The sequence below is a fragment of the Myotis brandtii genome, unplaced genomic scaffold (genome assembly GCF_000412655.1).
Source record: "Myotis brandtii unplaced genomic scaffold, ASM41265v1 scaffold29, whole genome shotgun sequence".
NCBI lineage: Eukaryota > Metazoa > Chordata > Mammalia > Chiroptera > Vespertilionidae > Myotis > Myotis brandtii.
The window spans coordinates 1,941,391-1,956,500 of NW_005361075.1; the positions used below are offsets into that span (position 1 = coordinate 1,941,391).

At 49.5% G+C, this 15,110-nt stretch overlaps 2 protein-coding genes across 4 annotated transcripts in view; both read left to right on the forward strand.

The window, feature by feature from the left end:
* LOC106726601 lies at positions 1-7,110 on the forward strand. 2 transcript variants are annotated; one of them, XR_001362664.1, is made up of 2 exons: positions 1-167; positions 1,268-1,306. XR_001362664.1 is itself a non-coding variant. In XM_014542099.1 (2 exons), the coding sequence occupies exons 1-2, from the start codon at positions 151-153 to the stop codon at positions 6,505-6,507; spliced, it is 621 nt and encodes a 206-aa protein (XP_014397585.1). In that variant the 5' UTR covers positions 1-150; the 3' UTR covers positions 6,508-7,110. The 2 variants fall into 2 exon arrangements, 1 of the variants encoding a protein (XP_014397585.1); XM_014542099.1 differs by lacking the exon at positions 1,268-1,306 and adding an exon at positions 5,904-7,110.
* The window catches only part of LOC102242452 (keratin, type II cytoskeletal 5), a 22,618-nt gene continuing 14,510 nt past the window's right edge, over positions 7,003-15,110 (forward strand). The window contains exons 1-9 of one of the 2 annotated variants that reach the window (XM_005869220.2): positions 7,004-7,681; positions 8,259-8,473; positions 9,222-9,282; positions 9,393-9,488; positions 10,062-10,226; positions 10,600-10,725; positions 11,012-11,232; positions 12,001-12,035; positions 12,509-13,177. In XM_005869220.2, the coding sequence (XP_005869282.1) occupies positions 7,109-7,681; positions 8,259-8,473; positions 9,222-9,282; positions 9,393-9,488; positions 10,062-10,226; positions 10,600-10,725; positions 11,012-11,232; positions 12,001-12,035; positions 12,509-12,843 (1,827 nt within the window). In that variant the 5' untranslated portion in view covers positions 7,004-7,108 and the 3' untranslated portion in view covers positions 12,844-13,177. Of the gene's footprint in view, positions 7,682-8,258; positions 8,474-9,221; positions 9,283-9,392; positions 9,489-10,061; positions 10,227-10,599; positions 10,726-11,011; positions 11,233-12,000; positions 12,036-12,508; positions 13,178-15,110 lie in introns of those variants that run through there. The other variant, XM_005869222.2, reaches the window with a different exon arrangement.

Genomic DNA, 15,110 nt, shown 5'->3' on the forward strand with positions numbered 1-15,110 from the left:
TTTCCTCAGCCATTTGGAAAAGACTGCCTGAGAATGCATCTGCGTCTCTGCCTCATGTTTTGTGGCAAGGAAGCCAAGACAGAAAGATAGTGAGAAACAGAAGCAGAAGAGAGACAGAGCCAGCGCTCCGAGTAACTGCCTCATCCTAGCATGAAAGCAGGGAGTGGGTAAGTCCTGGGGTGAGGGTGTGAATGGACCCATCTCGCTAGAGGTGCAGGGTTGAGGCTGATCAGCCATGGAAACCCAGGGACTGGTGGTGGCATGAGGGCGACGGAAGCCCTTGAAAACTGTTTCAGGGGATATGGATTTGACGGTGGGCTTCCAAACACCGAGTCATGTGTGAATTATCACTCCTTTTATCAGTTGGTTGGACTAGGGGGTAGGGAAGGGGAAAGATAGAAAGGGGTTTCCACCACCCATTCCTTTCCCACCTGTGTCAGCACCCACAGGCAAGCGCCTTAGGGGAATGGGCCCTGGTGCTGACTTTGGCTCAGAGGCTAGTCTCCGCCCTGGAAAGGCCCAGGTCAATGCCAGAAATTCTCAGGGTTCTGGGCAGGGAGAGGTGAGAAGCAGTAAAACCTCATCCCCCATGACAGCCGCTGGTCAGCCGTCTGATACACACAGGCCTTCCACACGGGCCTCAGGAAGTCATTCTCTGAAGGTGACAGAGACATGCAGCCTTGGAGTGGGACAGAGTGGCTCTTGCTAAACAGCCCAGGCAAGGCAGTGCAGGACAATGGATGGCGTGCAGGACAGGACCAGACCTAGTCCTGGCCCTGAGCCTGCCTCGCTGAGGGATTTGGGGTTGGGGCTTTGCCTCTCTGAACTCTGCCTCTTCCTATATGAATGAGTCACTGAGGGACATCTGGACATGACTGGGAGGAGATGGGGAGGAATCAGTTAGGCCCATAGGACAGTGGTCATGGCTTGCCTTGGATGGCTTACGAACACTGAGTTTCTCCCAAAACCAAGTCAGAAGGATTCCCTAAGCCAGCCTTTCCATGTCCACCCTGTCACCAGGTGAGTGGTATGGGTTACTGTCCTGGGCCTGGAAAGGAGATCTAGGAGGAGACCCAGCTCTGTCCTCAGACCCTTCGTCACCCCCCCAACAGGCCTGTCCCATTCACTACTGTACCCCCACTGTGGCAGCCCAGTACATGGCACCCCACAATTGCTGAAAACACATTTCTCTCTCTTATGTCTGTTGCCTTTGATGCCATGTCTCTCTTGGAAAAGCTAACCTATTTTATTGATTTTTCTTTTTTAGAAAGAGAGAAACACCAATGGCCCCCAGTGGGGATCAAGCCTGTAACCCAGGCACATGCCCCAACTGGGAATCGGCAACTCTTCAGTGCACGGGACGGCGCCCAACCAACTGAGCCACACCAGCCAGGGCAAAGCTAACCTATTTTCCCAAGCCCTTGACAGTGCCTGTTGGTCCCAGTGGACAGCGAGCAAGGCCCGCAGTCTATGCGCCTATGCGACGTGGAAAGGAATGTGCAGCGGGGCCAGGAAGGTGTCCGTTTGTCTCCAGGTCTTCTGAGGCTGACCCTGGGAGCAGCAACATTTCCCGCCTCGGGGCAGTCCTCTCTTTTCTATCCAGTCCCTAACCCAGTCACTGCCTGCACTGACTCACCCCGTGTGATTGGAGCTCACCCACAGCTGAAAAGAAAGTCAGATGGGAACCAGACTCTGTCCCCTGCACCTTGCCCTAAAGCTACTCGGGACAAGGACACGGTGTGCCAAGCAGAGGCTCTGAGAGGGCAGCTCCAGTCTCTACCTCCACCTTCCCATCCCTGTTGTGGCTCTGGTGGCGGGAGCAGCAATGGGCAGGGAGGAAAGGAACATGAGCTGGCCAAGAATGTACTCACACTCCCTTGCACGCCTCCAACACCACAGGCATCGAAGCCGGTATAAATGAATCATGTCCCTGCCTCTCCATTGCAGGGAAAGGCTGCACATTTCCAGAGTGCCAGGCACCACATGGAAGGACCAAAGCAAATGCCAAGAAAATGGTAAAAGCACTTTGCTTATTCACCATTTTAGGTTTATACGTGCACAGTTTGTAGGAGCCTGGCCTGTGGTAAGTCCTACACCGGCGTTTACTAAGAAAGATAAAACCACCCTCCCTGAGAAAGCAAAGGGCAGAGGCTTTTTTCTGTATTTACTTTTTTTAGTTCCTCTGACTAATTAAAGTATTTGTTGATTTCCAGCCCACAGTTTCAACCCACTGCGGGGGATTTTTTTAGGACTTTGGTATGCCATTGGCAAAACACCTTCAAGTGAGGAAAGAACATTCCCCAGACTTGCAGGGACCTGCTGGAGGGAGGCTGGGTGCTCTGCTCTGCAGTCTCGCCCCACAAGTGCTAATCGCCCGCTATATCTGAGGGGTGGGGGCCAAGGCTGCTCCTCATATGCCCTTGCATATGTACCCCACCCTTCCTGCCCAACCCCAGCCAGCTCCAAATGAAAATTCCAGCCTGCAAGGCCTCCTCTGATGAGCCCAGGCCCCTTCCCTTCTGCGCCTGCAGATTGCTTATCTCCCAGCACCGGAGTGGAAAACTGCAGTGAGAGGCTGGGCTACTAGTATGTGTCCAGGGTCCCCACAATTCAAGGAACAAGACAGGCCCAGAGTGGGCCGGCTGGCTCTTGAACCTATGCTGTGACCCACGATTTGTGTGAAGGCCTTGCACAGGAAAATGCAACTCAAGGGCCCACTTGTTACTGGGACCCACAGAACAAGCAGAAGGGTGCCACCTCCAAAGCCTGCCTGAGCCTTGGCAGCGGTGGGGCCTGAAAGTCCTAGAGAAGTTGCTGGGGTTCCCAGCATCACAGGGCAGCCTTGGCCAGACATGGCACATGAGAGAGGGCTAGGGCAGTGGTCGGCAAACTCATTAGTCAACAGAGCCAAATATCAACAGTACAACGATTGAAATTTCTTTTGAGAGCCAAATTTTTTAAACTTAAACTACATAGGTAGGCACATTGTTATTAACTTAATTAGGGTACTCCTAAGCTGGCCTTTGCTAAAAACGTCCTCAATCTGATTGAGGTACGTTCGCTGAGGTCGACCCCTTCCAACCCTCCCATCCACACTCGTCTTGTATACTTGTTTCATCTATCTCCTTCCGTTCATCCTCTCTATATGTCCAAACCATCTCAACATACCTTTCTCAATCCTCGACACTACATCTTCTTTCACTCCAAAATGTTCCCTAAAATTAATTTAATAAACTTTACTTAAAGTTTTAAGTCTTAGTTAAACTATAGGTACGTTGAATAAAACTTGATATCATACTTAATAACGATATTATTTATTGATAAAATTAAATTCCTTACAATTTACCTTACATTTTTTAAACTTAAACTACATAGGTAGGCACATTGTTATTAACTTAATTAGGCTACTCCTAAGGCTTAGGAAGAGCCACACTCAAGGGGCCAAAGAGCCGCATGTGGCTCACGAGCCGCAGTTTGCTGACCACGGGGCTAGGGTATCCAGGTCCCCAGTCCACAGAGGGCCAGTCTCCTCTATGGCACAGCCACTCTGAGAATCCTGCCGAGATCAAAAGCTGGGACCCAGAGCTGGGTGTAGGCAGAATTCCTGCTGGGTTTGTTGGAGGCAGAAGAATTCTTCCCTCAACTCCCCCCCCGAGGCACAGGTTTTGTGAAGAGTTGCTGGGGCTCGTGCTGCTCCACCTGCCCTTCCCCATCCTGCTGATGCTGGCTCAACACTGGCCGTGGGGCTGCCAACCATCGCCCTGGGAAGGAGGTGACTCATGCCTCAGCTATTGCTCCCACTTTTGATCTGCAAAGATGAGGACACTGCAGCTTTCTTTCTCTCCTGGAGGGGGACATGGTGGCTGGGACTGGAGGGGGACATGGTGGCTGGGGGATCCTAGTGGGCTCAGGTGCAGAGTGGCTTCAGGGCAGGGATGGGGGAGATGAATGAAGGGAAGCCCAAAGAATGAAGAGTCGTGAACTCTGTCCTCAGAGGGTGCCCAGGCTGAAAGGGTCAAAAGACCTGCCCTCGGACATGGATCCAGGGACAGAGCAGGGGGACAACACTCTGGGACTCAGCATGGGCTGGGCAGGGCTTCACACAAAGATCTAGAGAGGGAGTAGAGGGAGATGACCTGTGTCTGTCCGTTTCATTTAAAAAGTGTTTGCTGAGCACCTCCAGTGTGCAGGGGCAGCCATGTGAGGGTGAGCCAGCTATCTCCCTTAACCTTGGGAAGTGTACTGTCCTGTGAGACCTCGAGGACATGGACAAAACCACCTTCTAGCAAGTGTTTGTGTCACTATTCCATACCTCCTCTACGAAAGGCATGCAGGTTGCAGTGGCAAATCCTAGGAGGGAGCCCTGGGCTTGCATTGCAGAATTTGCCTAATCCTTGCCCCATGGATGCTTGGACCAGTCTGCTCCCTGCCTGGTCTGGGAGGTGTGTCCCTGTTTAGAAACACTGCCCCTCTTCTCCGTCCCTGCGCACCTCTGTGAGGAAGGCCAGCGCAGTCCTCCTGGCCCCCCTCTGCTGGGACGCCTGCAGGGTCAGCCAGGACAGCTCGCTTAGCCTTGCACTCGTCTTTTGTGGATGAGAACAATGATGCCTGATGCAGTTAAGTCATGTGTCCTGCCAAGTCTTGGTAACTGCCTCTGTGGGTACTGGGTGAGCTCCATTCTTAATCCCTCTGCTCCTGCCACAGTGAAATTCCAGGCTGGGGTGGGACTCTCCCACACTACAGTATGCAGTGCCTCCCCCGCCCCCCAGGGGAGCCTCACCATTGTTTATAGCTGTCCAGGTCTGGCATTGTGTGAGAGGCTGCCCTGCCTGCTGCGGGGGAGGGTTCCCACAAAGCTGGACAGAATAGTGTTGCTGCCCCCCTGCCCCCTTGCCACCCACACACCATTGGTCCCCATCATGTGAATCGGAGCCTGACACTCTAGTGATCCTCAGGCTGGCCGGAAGGCATTCCTGTCCCACCAAGTCCTTCCCCTTGCACAGCACAGCTGGGAGGAGGAGGAATGGAGAGAAGAAAATGTCCCGGCATCTCAAGAGGGTGGAGCTTCCCCAAGGGCAGTGGGGACAACACCCAGGACCTGCGTGTGTGGGACATACCCTGAGGGTGATCTTCCAGTGGAGAGAGAGAACTCATGCTAGGAGTCCCCAGACACCTGCTTCAAGCTCGAATCGATTCTGTCAGGGGCTGAAGGGCCCCTCATATGTCTCAGGGCCCCTAAGACACACATCTGTTCCCTGAGAGGCCACAAAGTGTAAAATTGGTGAACTCATTAAAATTCATCTCTGAGAGTCTCAAGAATTTTCCAGGCAGGGAGGCAACCTAACCTCCTTGCCCAGAACCTGTAAGGTAGCTCGGGCCATCGATCTGTCTGTCTGGATTTTCCTGTCCACAGCTTTCCCATCACAGCCCCTGGTGAGCAATCACAGCCCCAGCAGCTCCGAGTCATTTTCCCACAGCGGTGCCTTCCTCGAGGCCAAGGACAGGCCCTGACTAGAGATGCCAGCGCTCAGGCTGGGTCCCCACTCCTTTACCCTTAAGAACATAGCCTCTCAGCTCTGAGGCTTCCAAGCCATTCCCACCCCACTCCTACCTCCAGCCCCAGCCCAGAGGTGGCCCCCACAGCTCTTAATGACCCAAGAGCTGCCTGAGAGTCCTGCTTCTGTTTGGGGGAGGCAAAGAGGTGGCTCCATTCAGGTCTGTAGCCAAAAAGAGGAGGTGTGGTTTAGGACAGACATTTGCCAAAGCCTAACAGACCCCTCTCCTCCACCTGGTGCCACCGCCCACCCAAACAAGCTTTGCAGAGGATCTTACAAGGGGCCTCCCTCAGACAACTGGGCAGGTGGTTATGCCAGCTCCCTGTACCCCTAACCTGCTCTGTCTAGTCTCACTGGCAGGACAATCCGAAGACTTAGAATTCGATTTTCCATTGCCCTGGCCCTGAAGAAGACTTTGGGCCGGAGCCCAGAGAAAGCGCAGCAGTTCCCGCTGTTCGAGCGGGTGGTTCTCCGTTATAACAGGCCGGCGGATTCTCAACACGTTCCTGATGAGATTAGAAGCTCCTGCAGGTATGTGTTTGTGGCGGCCCTCAGCCTGTATCAACAGATACTCGATGACTCACTTCTTGCCTACTGGCATAACCCAGGGCTTGCTGGAACACACCTGGGGGGGCTGGGAGCAGGCAGAGCAGCTCCCCCTGAAGAGGGACGTGACTGCCAGGCTGAGTCTCAGGACTTCTGTGAGAGATGGCAGGGACCCCTGGGTTCGCTCACCCTGCAGGGTCCTGCCCAGCCCCAAGTGCCAGGGAAAAGGTCAAACGCCACAGAAAATGATGAATTAGGAGGAGCTGTGGAGGGAGGTCTGCCCCTGCAGAGAGCAGAGTGGTACAAACCAGGGACTGAGCTTGGGGCTCAGAGAGCCTTTCTGGCCCGAACCTTGCAGGGCTCAGGGATGACTGTGCCTCCCCCAAGAAAGGAAGTTCTGCAGTAAAGACTAGCTCTATTTTCCTCCAGCTCATAGCTGAGATGTCAGGCCATAGGTGCCTGCCAAGTGCTGAAAATCCTTGCAGCAACCTCCTGTCTGGAAGAGTGAGAAGGGCAGATGACTGCAAGTGGGGACTCACTTTGTCGTCACTCACGGACAGTGCATACTGTGCTGGGGTGGTGGACAACGCCCCTGGTCCTGTAAGGATCCCTCGGGACATTGGCCAAGTGCCCCCTTGCTTCCTGGCATCCATCTTGGGCTGCTCCCAGCCCTGGGCCCCCAAGGGGAAGTGCGACTTGCTGCCAAGGTATCAGTGCTGCAAGGCAGGGTTATTCCTAACTGAGCGGAGCCTGCCAGGAAGACAGCGTTTGCACCCCGCACCATGTGCAGGTGTGACGGTGAGCTCACAGCTGCCCCCCCAGGCGTGCCCAGCCCACTTAATCATTTCACAGCTCAACAACTGTCCCGCCCAGCCCCGTTCTAGTATAAAAGGGGGAGTGCAGGTCCAGGTAACAGAGCCACCTCTGCATCCTGCTGAGCTCTATTCTCTCCAGCACATCCCAACCTCTAGTGCTCTATCCTCTTGCTCCTCCAGGAACAAGCCATCATGTCTCGCCAGTCAAGTGTGTCCTTCCGGAGTGGGGGAGGCCGCAGCTTCAGTGCTGCCTCTGCCATCACCCCGTCTGTCTCTCGCACCAGTTTCACCTCTGTGTCTCGATCCGGGGGTGGTGGTGGCGGTGGCTTTGGCAGGGTCAGCATCCGGGGTGCTGGTGGAGCAGGAGGCTATGGCAGCCGGAGCCTCTACAATCTGGGGGGCTCCAAGAGGATCTCCATGAGCAGTAGTAGCATTAGAAACCGATTTGCTAACGGTGCTGGCTATGGCTTTGGCTTTGGAAGTGGAGCCGGGAGCGGATTTGGTTTTGGCGGTGGTACTAGTAGTGGCTTTTTGTCCCGTGGAGTTGGTAGCTTTGGGAATGTGACAGGCATGGGCTTTGGAAGTGGCGCTGGTGGCCCTGACTTCCCCGTCTGTCCCCCTGGAGGCATCCAAGAGGTCACTATCAACCAGAGTCTCCTGACTCCCCTTAACCTACAAATCGACCCCACCATTCAGCGAGTGCGGACTGAGGAGCGGGAGCAGATCAAGACCCTTAACAACAAGTTCGCCTCCTTCATCGACAAGGTAGGACCCAATCCTTTGTGAAAAACCACTATGAGTGTGGAGCAAATACCAAAGAAAGTAGGAAGAGAAACATCTTCTGACTTTGTGCAAATACCCTCCTAGTTTGCAGTGAATGTGTTTCTACTTGTTTCTGTCCCGGAGTTGTGGCTCACTTTCCTAACTAGACTGGCAGCTTGGAAGACAGGGTCTTAGTTCTTCCCATGTAATTACCCCATACGGGCTCCTTGATTACTGTTGGGCAAAGAAAGGAATTCTGTGCTTCATGGAATGGGGCTGCTTGCATAGGAAGGTGGATGAGTTCATCGAGCAGTAGCCTGAGTGCCTTCACAGCCACCACTGCACTGGGCCCCACTCTGCCCAGCCGTGCCCAGTGCTATCTGTGCCCTGGATAAGTGCCCTGTCTCCCCAGGAGAGTGAGGTTAGGTGCTTCACTCTGTGCCTCCCCGCCTAGGGTCCAGCGCCAGGGACGGCACATGGGAAAGGTTTAGGAGGAGAGTATGAGAAGGGAGAGAAGCTGGTGATGATCACTGAGACATGAAATCCAGGTTTCTCCATCTTTAGACTCTGTGCCTTCCAGGTGCGCTTCCTGGAGCAACAGAACAAGGTCCTGGACACCAAGTGGACCCTGCTGCAGGAACAGGGCACCAAGACCGTGAGGCAAAACCTGGAGCCTTTGTTTGAGCAGTACATCAACAACCTCAGGAGACAGCTGGATGGTGTTCTGGGGGAGAGGGGCCGCCTGGACTCAGAGCTGAGGAACATGCAGGACTTGGTGGAGGACTTCAAGAACAAGTGAGATGGGGTGGAGTGGAAACTAATGTCTTCTTGGCACCAGATGTACTTGATAACCAGATTACTGCTTATGCCTTCCCCACGGGCTAGACACATATGCCTTCCATGGACACCTGAAGTACTGAAATAAAACCCAGGTCCATGTCTAGAAAGTTCCAGCCCCAAGCTCAGTCCCTATGCAAGGCACTTAGCTACTGGCCAGAGCAACAAGCTTGATGCCCCTGGGGAAATAGCAAGCAGTGTAATTCCTGCTCTTGGGGCTTTCCTCCCCAATACACTCAGAGTACACACCATGGGCTGTGTGATGGATTCCCTCCAACATGAGAACTGACGACTTAACTCACCTTGATGGCTCCAGTAATTTTTTTAGACCCTGTGCTGCTAATTGTTTGTTTTTGTTGTTTTAAGACTGTGAAAGCTGAAAAAAGAATTAGGGAAATTGACTAGATGTGGAGTTGGGAAGAAACAGCACAGGTTTCTATAGGCATATTCTTCAAGCAACTGAATTACAGCAATAATAGAATGACTCTCTGATGGGCAGTTAAAAAGGAAACAGGATCCTAATGAGTAAGGACCTTTCCCAAAGGGTCACACTACCAGTGCCCCCTCCCTCCCTGCTTTCATGATGGGAGGAGAGCGGCCCCTTTCCAGTGGGAAAGCAGGCTCACAGGTGACTTTCTGCAATAAAGACCCTAGGCTTCACCTGCCCCTCACCTCCTAATAAGCCTTCCCATTCCTTTATCCCCAGGTATGAAGATGAAATCAACAAGCGCACCACTGCTGAGAATGAGTTTGTGATGCTGAAAAAGGTGCGTGGGTACAAGAGAACCTGTTGCCTGTGGCTATGCTCTCTTAGGGTGGCGTTAATTTAAGTCAGGGTGGAAATCGGGTGTAGTGCCAACCATCCCTGTATCTCTAGGATGTGGACGCCGCCTACATGAGCAAGGTGGAGCTGGAGGCCAAGGTCGATGCACTGATGGATGAGATCAACTTCTTGAAGATGTTCTTTGAGGCGGTAAGAAGTGCCCCCTACTCAGGTCCCAAAGAGATGGTCACTGGATCACACCAGGGATTAGGGTATCCAGATGAAGTGACTTTCAGTGGCTCCAAAGCTGTGGACACACCCTTGTCCTTCCTATCCCTTTAGCACTACTCACACTATTACTTATAAAGCCAATCCTTAAGAAAACAAAGTCACATTTAAATCAAATTCTTCAGCCATCATTTTGCTGAGTGAGGTCTAAAGTGAGTTATAGGCACAGTACACCTTTCCCAAACCTCCCCTCGCTAGCTTGTCCCAGTGTAACAGACCAGTCAACTAGATTCTTTTAAAATAAGTTATGATCCAAGATGGGTCATAACTCACATCTGAGATGTTACACAGTAGGCATTTCTTGGAGATTCAGAGTGCTTAAAGTTTTTTTAAAAATAGATTTAATGATGATTTGGATTATTAACATAACTAAATGTTTGGTGTAGGTGGTTATTATTTTTTCTCAAGTTAACATACCACAATGAGTGGAATATTTGAATGGACCTGGCTTAAAATAACACAAATTCAGATGACTGACTTCAAGTCTCCTTGCAGGAGCTGTCCCAGATGCACACGCACATCTCAGACACATCTGTGGTGCTGTCCATGGACAACAACCGCTCCCTGGACCTGGACAGCATCATCGCTGAGGTCAAGGCCCAATATGAGGACATTGCTAACCGAAGCCGGACAGAAGCCGAGTCCTGGTACCAGACCAAGGTGAGTGCTGTGGTGAATGTGTCCTGAGTTAGGGGATGGACTCGTGTCTGGGATTCCAGGCCACGACAGAATGCTAAGGTCTCCTGAGACCTGCTGAAAACTCTTGGGTTGAGATATGAGAACAGTCATGTATGCCTTTGCCACAAGAATTCAAGAACCTTAAGGAGATTCTCACACCAGTGTCTCCAAGAGAGCAAAAGCACTAAAGAGGAAATTATCTAAGACCAGGTCCACCTGGATAAAGTCGAAACTAGCCCCAGGCCTCAGATAACTCCATCGCTTACCACCTCTTGGTAGCTCCTGCCCATGAACATTGGGAAAGTGTTTCCATCCTCATATAAATGGAACTTTTCCTCTTTTCTGGTGGCACCAGTACGAGGAGCTGCAGCGGACAGCTGGTCAGCACGGAGATGATCTCCGCAGCACCAAGCATGAGATCTCCGAGATGAACCGCATGATCCAGAGGCTGAGAGCGGAGATCGATAACGTCAAGAAGCAGGTAAGGAGAAGTCAAAAGAAGGCAATGAGGAGGCCTGAGCTCTGAAAGGGAGACCCATTTTGCTTGTTTTAAACACACACACACACACACACACACACACACACACACACAGGCACACATGCACGCACGCATGCACACAGAGCTGGAACAAGAACCAGCGTTTCAATGTTCCCCCATCTACAATGATCAGATTAAATGTACTGACTTCTCTCTGGAAACTCAGAAAGAGACACCACAGGCCCAGCTCACTACTAAAGTGTCCACTTTTCTTCCTTTCCCTGAGTAGTGCGCCAACCTGCAGAATGCCATCGCTGAAGCTGAGCAGCGTGGGGAGATGGCCCTCAAGGACGCCAGGAACAAGCTGGCTGAACTGGAGGACGCCCTGCAGAAAGCCAAGCAGGACATGGCCCGGCTGCTGCGAGACTACCAGGAGCTCATGAACACCAAGCTGGCCCTGGACGTGGAGATTGCCACCTACCGCAAGCTGCTGGAGGGCGAGGAGTGCAGGTGGGCAACGTAGGGCTGACATCACAAGCCCGGGATGGCCTCACATTTGATAAGTGGAGCTTCTTCTCCACTACAGCATGTAAAACACACGCACAGTGAGCACTTCTTGTGCATGATAATTATCCATCATTAACCTGGATTCAATCTGACACCTGGGCATACAGCTGACCTACACAAAAGGGTCCCAATTCACTTTTCTAAACCGATTCCCACCACCAGTATTTTCAGATGCTGCCCCTCCTTCAAACAATTAAGCAACTTAATCAATATCTTCCCCATTTTTCAAGTACCTCTTCCTTCATGAAGCCTTTCATGATCCCTCCAGCTAAGTTAAATTCACCTGCCTTTGGATTCTCAAGCTACTCTGTTTTCTTCAATCTTCTAACACTGCCCTCTGCCTACTTTCTGTTAGAAGTGTTTCTGTCCATGCCAAGTCCTCTCACAGAATGTAAGTTCCTGCAAAAGGCAAAACCTGCTTCATACATTTTCATAGTTCCCACACTCTCTTAGTTCTCATATAATGGGTGGAGGAGAAAGTGAATTATAATTTTCCCTTTGATAACCTGGTTCTAGGTCAGGTCCTCTTCTTTGGGAAGTCCCTTCAGCGAGCTATATTTTTGTCTAAATTTAAGCAGAGTGTGGGTGGTTTTTCTTTATTTTGTATGTTTTTGGCATTTTTTTTTATCATAGGGCTGGCAACTTTAAACATGACTATGGGTATTGTCTTTGGAGGAGTTTTTAACTCTTATTTCAATTGTTTCCTTTCAGACTGAGTGGCGAAGGAGTTGGACCAGTCAACATCTGTAAGTAACTTTAAACAAGTATTAAAAATGGTAATAATATGCAGTGTTTGGTGCCAACTCAGAATCTTGCTATTTCTAGATTCCAGATACTCCCCATTCCAATAATTGGTTATTTCATACACTTAGTGGAGGGTACAGGATACACTTTGAGATTTGAAGCAACGTGGCTTATGTTTTATCTTTTAAAGGGTAGGACTGTATCTTACACATCTTGTACTCTGCCCCCCTGCCATGGTCCCCCCTTCTCCACCCCTCCTACCCCCTCCCCCTGAGTTTAGCACCATCCCTTGCCTACTATGTTCACCAACTTCCTGTTAGGGACCTTAAGTAAATGAGTTAGTTCTCCTGGGCCTCATTTGCTATGCTGTAAAGGGGCCAGGTACAGTGCTTATACTAGCAGGATCAAATAATTTGGACTTGAAGGATCAATCTGGCAGACTGGTCTCACCAAGTTCTCCTTCCTTTCTCCACAGCTGTCGTCACCAGCAATGTCTCCTCTGCCTACGGAGGTGGCTCTAGTGGTGGCTATGGAGGTGGCGCTGGCTTGGGCAGTGGCCTTGGGTTTGGCGGCGGCCTCATTGGAGGTCATGGCGGCAGCTTTGGTGGAGGTTATGGCGGCAGCTTTGGTGGAGGTTCTGGTGGATTTTTTGGTGGAGGTGGGGGAAGTGGCTTGACTCCGATCCCTGGCTTGCCGATGGGCTTTGGCAGCAGCGGCAGTGGAGGAGGCAGCGGCAGTGGAGGAGGCAGCGCCTCCAGCGTTAAATTTGTCTCCACCACCTCCTCTTCCCGGAAGAGCTTCAAGAGTTAAGAGCCTGCTTATTGCAAGTCACTGCCACCCCAGGGCAGCAACCGGCCCCTGGCAACTGCCTCTTCTAGGTGGTTGCTAGGCTAAGATTTCTCTTTAGCTGACGAGTAGTTCAGAACAAGCCTATGGCAGGACCACAGTCTTTGGTTCCCGAAATGGCCCAATCTCCTAGATTCTATATTCTTCAAATCAGTCTTTTGTGGTCCTTGATGAGAGAAAAATCCAAAGTTTTCCAGTATCTAAATCATCAAAACAGAGACCCCACCCCAATCCAAAATTTAGTTCTGGTTCTGACTGCCTTCAGAGTGTGTTCAATAAAATGCTTTTATAATATAAATTGCTGTGCGGAATTATTTTTTCAGTCTACAATCAGCCTAGAGACTTCCTGAGGGTCACTCTGTCCAGGTGTGACTGGTCCCTTTGATGATTCACAGGTAGAATGGGGTGTGGCCATCCTGAGTGGTCCAGAGACTCCAGGAGGCATGAGAGGGAGGTTGCTAACGCTTCTAGAATGAAGGACTCTCTGGAGGGGATGAATGGGAGTGTCCATTGTATTGCAATTTGGACAGACTGTAGAGTTGTTAAGAAACAGCTATTGATCTTTTCAGCACCCACAATATTAGAGCAGGCCCAACATCTTTTAGGCCTTTTTGGGTTCTGAAGAAAACATATTTCTTCTATAAATTTTACTTAGGCCTATTTATGCTGTTACTTGAATGTATATTACTCTTGTAATACTAGTAAAGCTTTCTGAAGAGAGCAAGCTGGTCCAAATATGCCGTAAAAGAGCAGGAAAGGAGACTAGAGTGGAATTTTTATGGTGGCTGGGGTGGGGCCAGGTTTGAAGTTCCCACCAGTCACAAAGAAGGGATTACTCAGGCTTTCTTATTGGTTTTCTCAGATGTCGATAGAAGAGGGAGAGGGAGGAGTGGAGCTTAGAAGCCCTCAAATGTCAAACATTATTACAGTAAGGCTAGTTTGACATTTTCAAAAAATAATGTAATGCACAACTTTAACAGAATAAAAGAAATCAAATTGTTTTCTCTCTCCCAAACCAGACAACATGCATTATCCTTAATAGTGAATGATCAAGTTTCTCATTGACATCAGTAAGGAAGCAAAGATGACTATAATCAAAACAATTATTCAGCATTACAGTGGATATTATAGCCAGTGAAATAAGACAAGGCAAAGAAGTAAACATCTTAAGAATTAGAAAGAAATAAAGCAAATTATAGTTATTCACTAATGGCATAATTATGTATAGGAAATAAAAAGTTCTCCCAACTATTATAATTAGTAAGTGAATTCATCAAGGTCACTAGGAAACCAATACAAAAAACTATTGTATTTCTTCATACTAGCAAGAAACAATTAGGAAATAAAATTTAAGGTACCATTTCCAGTAGCATCAAAAATATCTACTATCTGTCCCACATGAGTGGCTCAGTTGGTTGAGCATTGTCCTGTGCACTGAAAGGTCGTTGGTTCAATTCCCCGTTAAGGCACGTTCAGAAGACAACTGATCAATGTTTCTTTCTCACATTGTTGTTTCTCTCTCTCTCTCTCTCTCATTCTCCCTCATCATTGATGTTTCTATCTCTCTCTCCCTTCCCTCTCCCCTCTTTAAAATCAATAAAAATATATTTTTTAAAAATTTTATACCTAGAAATAAATGTAGCCAAAGACATATATAGAAAACTACAAAAGCTTATTGAAAATGACTAAAGAAAACTTAAAAACACACACACACAAACAGAGGTATATGCCACCTGTGTGAATTGGAAAACTTAATTTGTAAACATGTCAGTTTTCTCCAATTGAACTATGGACTCAAAGCAATTTCAATCAAATGTCAGCCAGTATTTTATAAAAATTGATATGCCTATTCTAAAATTTATATGGAAATAAAAAGCTCTAAAACAGTCAAAACAATCTTGAAAAAGAAGAACAAAGTTCTTATAGTTCCAGATACTGAGACTTTTTATAAAGATACCGTAATTAGAAAATGTGGTATTGAGGAATTGACTGAAAAATGGGCCAATGGGACTATATATAGAATCTTCCCTGCAAAAGACACTGTCAAAAGAATAAGAAGTCAGGCTACAGACTGGGAGAAAATATTTGCAAATGACAGATGCAATAAAAAGGCTGTTACAGGGAATATAAAGAATATTTAAAACCCAACAATAAGAAAACTTAACAACCCAATTAGAAAATAGGCCAAACACTACAGACACTTGTCCAAAGAAGATACACAGATGGCAAGT